The following is a 15,258-nucleotide window of genomic DNA, read 5'->3' on the forward strand; positions in this document are numbered from 1 at the left end:
TTTTGTTGCCACCCAGTGATTTCTTTTTCCCCAATAAGACTGTTTCATTAAGGACCACTAAACTGGAAACAAGAGTACGGAGGCCAAGGAGCACATTCAGGGCAAATTCTTCCTGGTATGTTAGATCTGAACTCTTTGGGAGTGGAAGCATGAAAGATAATGAAGAAATAAGTCAGCATATCTTTTGTCATTTAGAGGAAAAATATTTAGGATACCTTTTTTTATATGTAAATTTTTAGAAGAAATAACACATTTGACTTTCAATAGGACATGAACCACGGGAGAAGTTCAGTCATTTCCAGGTCCTCTGGTTTATCACCACGGTCCACGCGACGTGTGGCAGCCTGCCGCATTTCAGTGTCAGACCTGAAGGGAGGGGAAGTGTGTGTTGCTCTACAGATCTTTCAGATGGGAGTGAAATCACGTTTTGTTTTGTTTTGTTTTTACCTAATTCTGTTTTTTGTAGAAGTACAGCTTTTAAAAACTTTAAATGGCTGGGAAAAGCTTTAAATATGCTTGCAAACCTTTTTAATAACGTCAATTGAATTTCATTGTATTCTATCTCACTGGAAAGAAAAAAAATCTGTACTTTTTATCTTTCTTTATTATTTAAAGAGTACCTTGTTAATTTCTATCTCCTGGAAATATCTAGTGCATAAAATGGGGTGTGCACCTTTGTGGGTTTATAATAAACACGTTGTGCCCCTAATCCCTGGATCCACTCCTCACTCTTTCCTTGTGCATCTGATCTGGGGGGAGGGGTGGAGCAGAGCAGGTTGCATTTCCCAGGCTTCCACATCTGCTGGTTTCCTACTGGGTTCAGCCAATGGAAGATGCTGGTGGGAGATTGGTGGGAAGTAAAGCAAGATGAAGGAGGTAGGGTATTTCTCTTTCTTCCTGGATGTGTTTGGCAGCATCTTCAGTCCTCTGTGGCTTGGCTCTGGTAAGACCTGCCTCTGAACCCTAGGTACACTCCTCTTCCTTCCCTTCCCTTCCCTCTCCTCCCCTCCCTTTCATCACCTGTGTAACAATCGCCTGCACTAAATGTCTTGGGTTAAAAATTCAGTGATTTCTGTTCTTGTAGGGCCCTGACTGGTATACACACAGCCTCTACCCACAATGGTCAGTTTATATTCTGTAGTAAGGAGACATAAGGAAGCCTGTTTTATGATCTTTTTCTGTTTTAGTTGCCTATATTAAAACAGACTCGTTTTCTTTCTTTATTTTTTTTAAGATTTTATTTATTTTTAGAATGGGGAAGGGAGGCAGAGGGAGGGAAACATCAATGTGTGTTAGAGCACCCCCTCCTGGGGACCTGGCCCCCAGCCCAGGCATATGCCCTGAGTAGGAATCAACTGGTGACCCTTTGGTTTGCAGGCCCGTGCTCAGTCCACTGAGCCACACCAGCTAGGGCCAGACTCATTTTCTTATCAGGCAAATGTTTCTTGTAAATTACTGGCTTAAAACGGTGATTATAATTTACATATAGATTTAATTAGCAGCCGATTGGACTATTTGCTTAGAGGTTTATTTGTTGATAGATAATATTTCTTTTTATTCTCTTAATGGCTGACTTGACCAGATACTTATTTGATTTTGGTGCTTGAATTTTATTGTCACTTTTTCATGTTGTTTTATAAAGATCTCATTGTAATTGGCTATGTAAATCTGTTCCTAACATTTAAAATGATTTCACTGCTGATATCTGCAAAACGTGCACCTCTTCAATAAGCAAGACTCAAATAAAGCGTTGAGACAGTGAGAAGAATTATATTGGGAGATATCTTGAATGATACCTGGATTCGGCAATGCCATTTGAAATGGCTTTCCTGTCCTTTCTGTGTAGTATGTGACAAATGAGTGAACCTACTGCTCTTTTATTGTTTATTTTATTTTTTGGCTCTGTCTGATAGAGGAAAAACAACCCACAATAAATGACTTCCTTCCACTTTGTTGGAAACATCTTGGCAGAGGACAGGGTGGTGAGTGAATGTAAAGTCGGAGGCCGACGAGCACATGGTCCCAGGTGTTCTGGCCCTGGTGACTGCAGCAAGAAGAGAGGTGATTCATTTCATGGGCCTTGGAAAGGTGTTGAATGTTTTCTCCAGAGAGGGAGAACATACATTTCTATTAAACAAGAAAACTGCCATTTCCTCTTATGTAACCCTTCTGAATCTGGACAGCATTCTAATGTAACACTAAAGTATCATTGTTTTGAGACTGATTTTGTGTATCAACAATTTGTACTCATGTGAGATTTGGGATCAATATATAATGCCCATTTTTAAAACCTCAAAATCCAGAACAGTCATTTTTGAAAGTCAGAACAGACGTTTTGATTTTGAAGACTCATTGATATAAATGAAGGCCCTTGCCTGACTTGGGACCCTAAGATGGATGGCCCTTCCATGGCCATTTTTTATATTAGCTACTAATGAGTATTACTGAGCCTCTGACTAATTCTGAAAAGCATTTGGTGAATTATAATTGAGAATGTGACTTACTCAGCCGTGAAGACTGACAGCCATTCCTTAGCCCTGTAATTGACGCAGAAGCAAAGAAAAGCACCCCAGTGGTCAGCATTTCCTTTATTTGGGACTGGAAGGAAGGGGGGGTCAAAAGCATAATACAGCCCAAGAAGAATATTATTTTTGTCAGCCTTTTCTGCATTTTACTTGTATTAAAAGTGGCAGGAAAATATGGAGTGCCATCATACTTGGGAAGGGAAGCCTCTTTCTTGTCCACATCCTGTTCTCATATATTAAAGTATCATCCATAATGGCTATTCACTAGTGGTAAATGGCTCCTTATAGTTAGTGAACCACAGACAGTCCAGGGAGAGGGACAGAATTCAGAATCATGGGTCAGAGGCATGGACCATGTAACGGATTATTTCCAGAAGGACAAAATCTGGTTCTTAGTACTTGCTGGATCTGTTGGAGGTTTGGCAGTGTTCATCTGCCTGTGTTCCTGAGCCTTCTGGAGAAAGGCATAGAACAGTCTAATATGTAAATAAGGAAACTAAATCTGAATATGCCCACAAATACGCAAGAACTTCATTCTTAAATAGAAACTGGGTATTGACATTCCTACTTCCTTTTCTTTGAATTCCTTCTTTCCCCTGTCGTTATTGCAAATGGATTGTTGGCTTTGGATTTACTTTATTTTAGTCTCTTTTGAATATTTTTCTCTGAAGATGACAACTGTGTGTGTGTTCCATCATATTTCAAGATAAAGTGGGTCAGAAAGCTGTGTTTTTGCAAAGCGGCTCAGTATTTATTTACTGAGGGGCTCCTTGGGCTCTGGGGTCTGAGGGCTCCCTAAGTGTCAGTCCTTAACCCCTTGTGTTCTTTATACTCTTTTCCTTCCAGTCTTTATGTAATAATAATATATAATGTTATTTATATATTACACAGCAGATAACGGTTCATCTCTTCTCTTAGTATCTGTGACACTGTGTCCTTCTGGTCTTCACCCATCTCCCTGACCATTTCTTCTGAGCCTCCTTCACCAGCTCCCTTTTCTCTTTCCAGCCTCTAAAAGTTGTAGTTCCTTTGAACCCTTTACTTCCCACACTTTCTAAAAGAGCCAAGCTCTATCCCAACTCAGGACTTCTTAACATGTGTTGTTCTTTCTTTTTGGCATTCCCTTCCCTCCAACCTCTTCTTGTCTAATTCTTACTCCTTTCATTTCTTCCTGTACTCTTGTCCATGTGCTCCATGTGCTGGACCATTTGCTTTTCTTCAGGCACACCACGTGCTTTTCCACCTCTGGTCTTCCAACTTTTTTTCACTCTGTTTGCTGCTAAGTTGTGGCCAAATGTTACTTGGCATCACTCAGCTGGAAAGCCGTGTTGTTTCATGACACTTTCTTATAGTCACCACACATTTCAAAAATTCAGATCAGTTGATACATTTCCATAGCATTCTTCACATTTACCTCCAATTACTAGTTTTGTGTATGTCTGTTATATCTTCTATTAGAGTGTGAGGTCCTCAAAGGCAAGGATCTTACCGTCAACTTCACTCAGTCTTCCACAGAACACAGCATAGTATCTTACACATAGCAGTTACACAACAAATATATACCAGATAAAGTTAAGGAAAATGATAAATAAATCAAGCATAGAGGAACATTTACATTATACCCTAAAAGATCCCTCATTCTCATTCAAAAGAAATGAGACACTTGGAATCTCTGGGATTGTTGCCAATTGACCTGTGAAGGCTCTTATTTGTGCCCAGATATGTAACTCGGAATGAACTTTATATCAAACTATCTAATAAAGCAGGCCGCTCTAAGTGGTATAGGAAATATCAAACATTTGTTGCTTTATCTTTCTCAGCTGAAAAAGGGAGATAGCTTTTGTTGCTTTGAGCCTTTATTGATGGTTTTCTGCTGTGCCTGCCAATCAGGGTTGTATTGTTTACCTTCTTTAGAAAAACCCATCTGAACAGTCTCTCCTTTGAATTGTTGTTGGATATTAATTTACTGCTGCAGGATACATTGGTAAAGATTTCAGAAATTGCAGGGAAGTGTTTCTTTAATCTCTTAAGCTTGTTAGGTATTTTTTTATAATGGAGATTATCGTCTCCTACTTGGTAGAAGAGATGAAATGGTTACTGGGCATATTTTCTCTCCCTGCAAACGTTTTACTATATTAGGAAGTACTTTATCCAGTTTTTGAATCCTTTTCACATGCTGTAAGAGCTTAGGGAATAAGTTGGTGACCAGGCGTCCTGCCTATCATAGGTGCTGAGCAGTGCTCAGGTTACTGTGATTCAGTGAGTGGCCTCTTAGGCGAGCCTGAAAGTAGTTTGCATTTGTATTGTATGCACACATTCGTAACTGTTGGAATGCTCAGGTGAGGCCTTGGTTATGGCAGACGCAGCCTTAGACGATCTTGACCATTCAACTTGCCAAACAGCCAGCTAGTGAGTGGGTTCAGGGGACAAGTGAGAATGAGCCTTTAAGCCATGAAGGTGCATATCTCCTTGGTTTGTTCTTCTACATAGATCAGAAGGGTAAGTTTTGATCCGCCCAGCAACTGAAGTTCCCTTATGACTTTGTTTCTGTTTTTCTCTGCTTTTATGCTGAAGAATCGTCTGTTTGTTTATAAGGCAGCCCCAAGTTGCAATCCACCTTGGGAATGATAACATTATTAATGTATTTTCTCTTTCTGTAGCATTTATGACATTGCTGGCTGATAGTTGTTGTTTATTAAGTACTTATGGAATGTAGACTCCTGAGCAGCATGCAGATTATTTGCTCAACTGAGGGCAAAAGATATGTAGCAATGACTTCCTACTCTAAAGGATATTATTAAATTAAGATGAGGCTGGTATTTCCTAATTTGACCTAGATTGGTAGAAGATGGAGTATCCCTGCCTCATTATTTTTTACTGTCTTGCACTGTTTAACATTAATCCTAAATGGGTTAGGGGAGAGACTAGAGGATCTAGCTATTATGAATATTTCAGGAAAGGCAGTTTTTAATTACCCCAGTGGCCCCTAAATTCAGGGGGGAGGGGGATAAAAAGCAACAACAATTTAAAAACAAATAAACAAATGACGACATAGTATTTGAAATCCGAAATGGAAAAAAAGAAGGAAATTCCTACCTTTTACAACAGCATGGATGGAAATGGAGACTATTATGCTAAGTGAAATAAGCCAGTCAGTAAAAGACAAATACTATAGAATCTCAATTATAAGTTGACAAAATAAACTAATGAACCAACAAAATAGAACCAGAGGCATAGAATCAGGGAATACACTGACAGCTGTTAGAGGGGTTAGGAGGGTGAGGCTGATTGAAAGAAGGTAGAGGGGTTTGTGAAAGAACACATGTAAATGGCCCATAGACATGGGCAGTGGTGTGGGGATGGACTATGAATCCTCCTATGGAAGGCTAGGTAGAAGGTGGTGAAGGGGGGGAAATTGGGACAATTATAATAGCATAAATAATAAAATATTTTAAAAGAATAGAAAACTTTCATGTGAAGGACATTTTAGCCTTCTTTTGCTCTACTCAAAGTCAGGACATTGTTCGGGTCATAATTGACATTTAATATTAATTTAATAAAAATTTCCAATACATTAACTTGAACAACAACAAAGACAACCCAGAGCAAGTACAAGGAAGGAAATAACCAAGATCAGAGCAGAATTAAATGACATGGAGACCAAAAGCACGATTCTAAGGATCAATGAATCCAGGAGCTGCTTCTTTGAAAAGATAAACAAAATCAACAAGCTTTTAAGCAGACTCATCAAGAAAAAAAAGAGAGAGGACCCAAATAAACACAATCAGAAATGAAAGAGGAGAGATTACAACTGATACCACAGAAATACAAAGGATTGTAAGAAATTACTACGAAGAACTATATACCAAGAAATTTGAAAACCTAGATGAAATGGACAAATTTCTAGAAAAATATAATCTTCCAAAACTCAGTGAAGAAGCAGCAGAAAGCCTGAACAGACCATAACACCTGATGAAATTGAAACAGTAATCAAAAAGCTTCCCACACACAAAAGCCCTGGGCCAGACTGTTTCACGGGAGAATTCTACAAAGCAATTAAGGGAGAGCTAACCCCATCCTCCACAGATTATTTCAAAAAATGCAAGAAGATGGAAGACTCCCAAACTCTTTTTATGAAGCCAACATCATCCTAATCCCAAAACCAGATAAAGACATAACAAAGAAAGAAAACTTCAGGCCAATATCGCTAATGAACATAGATGCTCAAATCCTTGACAAAATTTTGGCAAACTTCATCCAGCAATACGTTAAAAAGATCATACACCATGATCAAGTTGGATTCATCCCAGGGATGCAAGGATGGTACAATATTCACAAATCAATGAACATAATACACCACATAAACAAAATGAAACACAAAAATCACATGATCATATCAATAGATGCTAAAAAGCATTTGATAAGGTACAGCACCCATTTATGATAAAAACACTCAGGAAAGTGGGAATACAGGGAGCATTCCTCAACATAATAAAGGCCATATATGAGAGACCTACAGCCAACACCATACTCAATGGACAAAAACTTAGAGCTTTCCCACTAAGATCAGGAACAAGACAAGGATGCCCACTCTCACCACTCCTATTCAACATAGTACTGGAAGTCCTAGCCACAGCAATCAGACAAGAAAAAGCAATAAAAGGCATCCAAATTGGAAAGGAGGAAACACAACTGTCACTGTTTGCAGATGACATGATAGTGTACATGGAAAATCCTATAGACTCCACCAAAAAACTACTTGACCTAATAAATGAATTTGGCAAAACAGCTGGATACAAAGTCAATACTCAGAAATCAAAGGCATTCCTGTACACCAACAACGAAACTGCAGAAACAGAAATCAGGAAAAAAATCCCATTTGATATAGCAACAAGAAAAATAAAGTACCTAGGAATAAATCTAACCAAGGAGGTAAAAGATCTGTACTCAGAAAACTACACAACACTGAAGAAAGAAATTAAGGAAGACACAAACAAATGGAAGCATGTACTATGCTCATGGATTGGAAGAATTAACATCATCAAAATGGCCGTACTGCCCAAAGCAATTTATGCATTCAATGCAATCCCTATTAAAGTACCCATGACATATTTCACAGATAGAGAACAAACATTTCAGAAATTTATATGGAACCATAAATGACCCTGAATAGCTGCAGCAATTTTGAGAAAGAAGAACAAAGCAGGAGGGATCACAATACCTGATATCAAACTGTATTACAAGGCCACTGTAATCAAAACAGCCTGGTAGTGGCATAAACACAGGCACATAGACCAATGGAACAGAACAGAGAGCCCAGAAATAAACTCAAGCCTTTACGGTCAATTAATATTTGACAAAGGAGGCAGGAGCATAAAATGGAGCAAAAACAGCCTCTTCAACAGATGGTGTTGGGAGATCTGGACAGCTACATGCAAAAAAATGAAACTCGATCACCAGCTTACACCATACACAAAAATAACTTCAAGGTGGATAAAAGACTTAAAAATAAGTCACAACACCGTAAAAGTCCTAGAGGAAAACATTGGCAGGAAAATCTCAGACATTCCACGCAGCAACATCTTCACAGATATGTCCCATAAAGCAAGGGACATAAAGGAAAGAATAAACAAATGGGACCTCATCATTAAAGAGCTTCTGCATGGCTAAAGAAAAAAGCATTAAAATGAAAAGAAAACCAACTGTATGGAAAAACATATTTGCCAGTGATACCTCGGACAAGGGTCTGATCTCCAAAATATATAAAGAACTCACACAACTCCACTCCAGGAACACAAAAACCCAATTAAAAAATGGGCAAAGGACTTGAACAGACACTTCTCCAAGGAAGACATTCAGAGGGTCCAGAGACACATGAAAAGATGCTCAGCATCACTAGCCATCAGAGAGATGCAAATTAAAACCACAATGAAATACCACCTAACACTGGTCAGAATGGTGAACAAAGACAATTCAACAAACAAATGTTGGAGAGGATGCAGAGAAAAGGGAACTCTAGTACATTGTTGGTGGGAATGCAGACTAGAGCAGCCACTGTGGAAAATAGTATGGAATTTCCTCAGAAAACTAAAAATGGAACTTCCTTTTGACCCAGCAATTCCGCTGCTGGGATTATACCCTAAGAGCCCTGAAATACCAGTTCAAAAGAACCTGTGCACCCCAATGTTTATAGCAGCGAAATTTACAATAGCCAAGTGCTGGAAGCAACTTAAATGCCCATTAGCAAATGAGTGGATCAAAAAATTATGGTACATTTACACAATGGAATTCTACGCAGCAGAGAGAAAGAAGGAGCTTATACCCTTTGCAACAGCATGGATGGAACTGGAAAGCATTATGCTAAGTGAAATAAGCCAGGTGGTGAGGGACAAATACCGTATGATCTCACGTTTAACTGGAACATAATTAACAAAAGAAAAAGGCAAACAAAATATAACCAGAGTCATTGAAGTTAAGAATAATCTAACAATAGCCAGAGGGGAGTGGGAAAGGGACAGTGGGGAGAAGGGTTTTCAGGAACTACTATAAAGGACACATGGACAAAACCAAGGGGACAGGTGGAAGCAAGGGAGGGAGGTGGGTTTGGATGGGGTTGTGGGGAGGGGTGGGGAGAAAATGCAGATAACTATAATTGAACAATAATAAAATAAAAATTATAGCCAAATGGAACATTTAGCTATAATTCTAAGCATTTTAGAAATTAAATTTTATTTCTTGACAAATATCAGTAAACACTACACAAACTTCCCAAAATAAACTTTTGGAATGAAATTTTCCATCTCATTCCACTACCCCCTCCCCGCCTGGAAAAGAAGTGTTGTGCATACTGGCCATGAGGCTCTTGAGCCGTAACACATACTTACAGGCACACAGAAGGATATAGTCTCTCTAACTAACAAGCATCCTTTAAATGGAGAACAGTAAAATTACTGTCTTGTGTTCCAGCGAGTCTCCAGCTAATAAATCACATTGAACAGTTTTTGGGTACTAACGAAACACCATATTTTATGAAGAGCATGGACTGCATCAGAGCCTTCCGGGAAGAAGCCATTCAGGTAATGCTCTCTTAGCCTGTCTCCTCATCCTAAACAGTTGGCCCCCTTTACAGGGGAGAGGCATACAACACCCCACAAACAAGCCTGGGCTTTGGAAATAGTCATTCTCACTGTGAATAGCAGTGTCTGCCAGGAGAAGTAGAGGTGACTGACTCAGTTTACTGTCGGTGTCATTTCTAAGGGGGAATAAGGATGGGCGGGTGCGTGGAATGTTTCGTCCCTGGGAATTAGCTTTGTATTAGACTATAGCCCTGGCCGATGGTCCCTATTAGGGAAACACAGGAATTTCTGTTGTAACCTCTGGTGGGCCCAGTCATTATTGTAAAGGATGGGATAGCTGTTTCTATGATGTTGATAGACAGTATATATTGGTGTAATTATTGAGAAGGATATTGTGAATACAGGACTAGGGATCTGAATGCCAGAGGCCAAAAGAACACTGAAAATTAATTACTCGGTACGCCTGTCCTACCTTTTGTGTGGGTTTTTTGTTGTTGTGTTTTATTAGAAATATTTATAGAACACTTCCAAATTATTTCTTCCAGATTATTTCTAGGCTTTTATACATAAACCCTAAGTAAGAGTAAGCAAGTTTAAATTAGAAAGTATATTTTAAAGTAGGCACAGTTGTAGTTCTTACGTGGGTGCTTATTAATATTTGCTGAAGAAGTGACCGGTATAATTCTTGAATAGTTTAGGTACTTGCAAAGAATAAGAAAATGTGAAGGTGGTTAAAATTAGAATAGAATAGGAGATTCAATAGTAAGTGACCCAAATGCCCTACAGATAAAACACAAAATTTCGACAAAGCAGAGTCAGGAGAAGCAGACAGGGGTGACTCAGTCAGGTGGAGAAGGATTTGGTTAGACGGAAGAAGATGGCGAAAAAGTACTGCTTTTTAAGGGACTGTGCTCCCCGGCTGGATGGCACGTCTGATAACATTCCTGTGCACTCTTGCCACCACTTGTCCTTAAACGTACCTAGTGATTTCTCTGAAAGAGAGAGCGAGCAAGAGGAGGGGTGCGTTTAGGGAGAGAGGGAAGAAAAAGATGGAGGAGAATCTAAAGAGACTTTAGAATGGTATCAATCTTAATATAAAAACCTTTTTAACTGTAAAAAAAATTTTTTTAAATGGTTTTTGAAACAATTGGGGAAATGTGAATGCTGAGTGGTTACTTGCTTCTGTTAAGGAATTATTAAATTTTATGAGTATTTTTTTAAATAGAATATTTGTTTTAGATACTGCATATTGAAATACTTATAGATGAAGGTGGGCATAGAGAGGAAACAAGATTGAGCTGGTAACTGTTGAAGATGGGTGATGGCTATATGAGTGTTCAATGAACTATTCTTATTCTCTCTTTTGGTTTGAATATGTCTATATCAAAAGTTAAAAAACAAACTACCAGGCCACCAAAAAACTGCGTGGCTCTGGGAATTCTGTACCTTTCACAGATGGAAAGATTTCAGATCCCCAGCAAACAAAGCTAAAACCTGAAATAACAGTTTTCCATTTACTAAAGAAGTGTGTGTGTGTATAATGATTATATACAACATATATAATTGTATATAATATACATTGTAAATACATGTAATTATAATATGTATAGGCTATAAAAGATGGATTCAGTATGTGTAGTACTTTGGTCTGAGGATGACTCTGTTTTTATGCCTGCCCTGACTTGCCACCACAGTTTTCAGAATATCAGCGCTTTAACAATTTCCTGAAAGCTCTTCGAGAGAAAGTGGAAAAACAATTAAATCATTTCTGGGAAATCATCATTCAGGGTAAGTGTAAATATAAACTCTAAATATATAAATTGTATTGTGTGATGACTTTCAATGTGGATTTGGGAAATGCTCAGGATTCAATGAACTAAAAATATGATTTAATAAGCATAAATACAGAGTGATTAATAAGTAAACACGTAAGTCCCGTCTGAAACTCTGTGTAGCCCACCACATTCCCGAGATTGCGCCTGTCTGTTAGGTGAAAGGAGCTGTGCAGGTAAAATTGCCCCTCCCTCTCCGATCCTTAGATACTCTGGGTCCTCCTGGACCCACGGCACTCCCATTGACCTCTCCGGCTGCCCTTCATTGCCACGTCTGTGGCTTTTCCTGTCGGCACACCAGCATCTGCATGCACCAAAGTTGGCCACTCAGTTCCTCGCTTATTCACAGGACAATGCAAATTAAACCTAGAAAGAAGGCAACATACACTTTTCTAAATCTCGAGGTTTGATTTTCTTCATGCCCTTTGCCCATTTTTTTTAGCTGACTTAATTTTTTTCAGAACCTAAGTATAAGCTGCTAACTATTAAAAATTTTTTTTTCAAAAAACAATGATGTTAAAAAGTGTAAGACTTCTCACTTGAAATAGGGCCCCAGAATTACTTTCAGCCTGGCTTTAGGTGCGTTTCTGTGTAAAGGAGTTACATACCCAACTGTCCAGCTTCTAGCAGCAGCTTTTCATCATCGCACAGGCAGCCATTTCCCTGGCAGTTAATTTTTCAGCCCTTTAACTTCTACACCGGGGAGCAAAAGCAATTATAATAGGTGGTGAATGGGGCTTCCTCAGATCACCCTTATGTCTCTGCTGCCAACCCAGCAGATGAAGGAGATTGGTTTTGGAATGTATTGAATGCCTCCAGCACACTGTTTGCTGAAAAAAATCTTACCGGACATACACAAGCTACATATTTTCTGAAAGCTTGTATCCTGCTAAGAGAATACACATGACTCGTGCCATTTCTGGGTACAAACGGATGTTAAATACGTGTGCTTTTTTGAAAGTATTTCACACATCAGCCATTTGAGGCAGGAGAAAATCTTAGGAGGAAGAGAAAACTAAAGCATAGATTTTCTATCCTTGATTTGCTCTCAGCGAGCTAAAATTGATGTACTGTACTAAATGATAGACATGGCCAGGCTAAGAGCATGTTTCCTCCTGACCTTGGCCTTTCCATCAATAGCCAATAACACTACTGGAAGTCTAAGTGTCTTCAGATTCCCATATTAGGTACCTAATGAGTTTGGGCCGTAGTATAAAGTCATTCCGTTACCATTTATTTACTGAGCTTCTGCTGCATACTACGTTGCGGGGAAAGTAAAGGTGAATAAACCTGCCCTCGAGAAAAGTGTACAGTCCCATTAGGAGAGATAACATTTATATGAAGAGCTATACAGGATAAGATATGATGAGAGCCATTTCAAAGGCATAAGCAAAATGATCTGAGAATTCTGAAGGAGAGATTATTTCTATCTGGATCTAAACAAGGAAGCCTGCATGGAGCATGGGGCATTTGAGATGTGGCCTTTATTTTACACAAGCAGAAATGGGAGGAAAGGTAATGTAAGATGAAAGGAACAATGTTAATTAAGGGCCTTTATCGTTTTATATTCTTTGTAGAGAAATGCACCATCATAGTTGTAAAAATCCCCAGTACTAAATGGGTGGAGATAGGTGGGAAGGAAGGTAGGTTTGGGAGGGATTCTGTACTTGGATTTTACTCTCTGAATTACTTTTTAGATGGAATTACTCTGATCACCAAAGATGAAGCTTCTGGAAGCTCTGTCACAGCGGAGGAAGCCAAAAAGGTATTGATAACTCTCTGTCTTTAGATCACTTATTGCAGTGAATATTTTCTTGATACCCATTCTTACTTGAAGAAGTTAAATTTTAAGGCTAACTACATTTAGTGTGCCCATTTTTAGCCAGCCAACAGGCAAATTGCTTCAGCTGCATCACCCTTGTGGGTGAAATTGTAATCTCACTTAGTTTTCCATAGACTATGGTAATTTTTCTAGAATTCACCTGTAATTGCAGCCTCAATAGCTCCAGAGCTGCTGACGTCCATGGAGCATCACGCCAGGCGTAGCCTAGACCCTGGTGAAGGCTGTGAGATCTGTCTAGACCAGTGATTCCCACCCTGGCCGTACATTGTTCACCTTGGGAGCTGTTTTTTACAAAAAAAAATATATTGACAACCAGACCCGTCCCCCAAGATACTTTTTGTCTGAGATGGGTCGTAGGCATGGTTTTGAACTTGTAAGTCAAATTGTAAGGTGCAGCAAGGTAGCAAAACACTGGCATTCTAGCATAAGGCACATGTAGGTGTTTTTGGTAAATAAAAGACTTCATGTATGAGGCCCCATGAGCTTTTTATTGACACAAATAGTTAGGCCAAGGTCTCCCTGCCTGGTGTACAAGTATTGAATCTGTTTCAGCTGTAAGTCAAATACACGTGGCAATGTAGCTAAGTGATCTTTCATCATACCTCCAGTTTTGGGTGAAATTTTAATGAAATTAAATGTAATAGCTCAAAAGCGTATGGTTTATAACATTCAGCGTCAGTGACAGTCCTGCTCGTACAACAGCTGGCAGCTGGCAGTTAGGCACAAGCCTCTGCTGTCTGCGAGGGTGAAGAGACAGCACCTCATCCTCTAGGAACTCAAATGATCCGTTCAGGGTAGCCGAGGGAGGCAGTGAGACTCAAAAATCCCACGCACACGCTGAGGGAGAGCTTGGTCTGCAGCACCAGACGCGACTCTGTTAAGTGAATGGCAGGAACAAGGCTGGCCACGTTCACCTTACGGCTAAATTCAGGCCAAATTAAAACCGCCTTGAATGTTCGGAGTCATTTGGCAGAAACTGGAATATTGTTTGGAAAAGTGCAGAATATGCAGGAATTTTTATTAAGCACTTTGCCTGGCAAAAGCATTTGGCTTTCAGGAAGTAATATCCTGGAAATTTAGAAGCAGATTCTGGAAGATGCTGATTATTGTCTCTGAAGTGGGGCCACGATGTCCGCACCCTCCTGCCGTACTCAGCACCATGAGTGTGCCGGTACTGGAGAGTATGTCGCTTAACTGCTGCATTTTGTTTCTGTTGGTTATTGTATACAGTGGTGTGACAGTGTTTCCCCCTTGAACAGTGTTTTATCATTCAGGGCTATGCAGAGGAACAGAACCAATAGAATGTCTGTGGGGGGGGGGGGGTCGGGGGGACTGATTTATTTTAAGGGATTGGCTCACATGATTGTGGACGCTGGCCCATCTGAAATTTGTCCCAGACCAGCAAGCTGGAAACTCAGGCAGGATTGCTATGTTGCAGTCTGGAGGCAGGATTCCGTTAACTGTTTGGATGGGGCCTACCAACATTATTGAGGGTAGCCTTTACTTAAACTCAGCTGACTGTAAGTGTTCATCACCTCTCACAGCAATACCTAGACTGCTGTTTGGTGCAACCACTGGCCACCATGGCCTAGCTAAGTTGACACTTAAATTGACCAGCACAAAGGGTGAAGGCATATCAATCAGCTTTTGCTAGACAAGTCACACAAATGCTTTAATTTTAGTTGTTATTGCATTAAAGTAGTATCTGTTACCTAGGTGAGAGTTGAGTACGCATTACAGTTTTGGGAGGAGGAGGGGAACACTAATCTAAAGAGTAGTTTTCCTTCCAGAGGCACCTTTAACCAAAGGTGTCGCAGCTCAATGAGTCCAGTGTGGTGCAGAGGAAAGAAACCTAAAAGGGGGTAGTAGACATTTTGCAAATTGTCTGAGGTTTGTTCTATGTTGCACATAAGGAATCTTCTTTGGAATTTAAGGACACAGCTTTCCCATCAGGAATTTTGATGTCTGAGGAATTGCAGTTA

At 39.7% G+C, this 15,258-nt stretch overlaps 1 protein-coding gene across 3 annotated transcripts in view; it reads left to right on the plus strand.

Moving 5' to 3' along the window:
• XRCC5 (X-ray repair cross complementing 5) overlaps positions 1 to 15,258 on the plus strand; it is a 95,280-nt gene that overhangs the window by 70,281 nt on the left and 9,741 nt on the right. For 2 of the 3 annotated variants that reach the window (XM_024563847.4, XM_053919059.2), the window contains exons 17-19: positions 9,492 to 9,601; positions 11,296 to 11,389; positions 13,131 to 13,198. The exons of the other annotated variant lie outside the window; for it this stretch is intronic. In XM_024563847.4, coding sequence (XP_024419615.2) covers positions 9,492 to 9,601; positions 11,296 to 11,389; positions 13,131 to 13,198 — 272 coding nt within the window. The remainder of the gene's footprint in view (positions 1 to 9,491; positions 9,602 to 11,295; positions 11,390 to 13,130; positions 13,199 to 15,258) is intronic. 3 annotated transcript variants of the gene reach the window in all.

Source organism: Desmodus rotundus, chromosome 2, assembly GCF_022682495.2.
Source record: "Desmodus rotundus isolate HL8 chromosome 2, HLdesRot8A.1, whole genome shotgun sequence".
Lineage (NCBI taxonomy): Eukaryota > Metazoa > Chordata > Mammalia > Chiroptera > Phyllostomidae > Desmodus > Desmodus rotundus.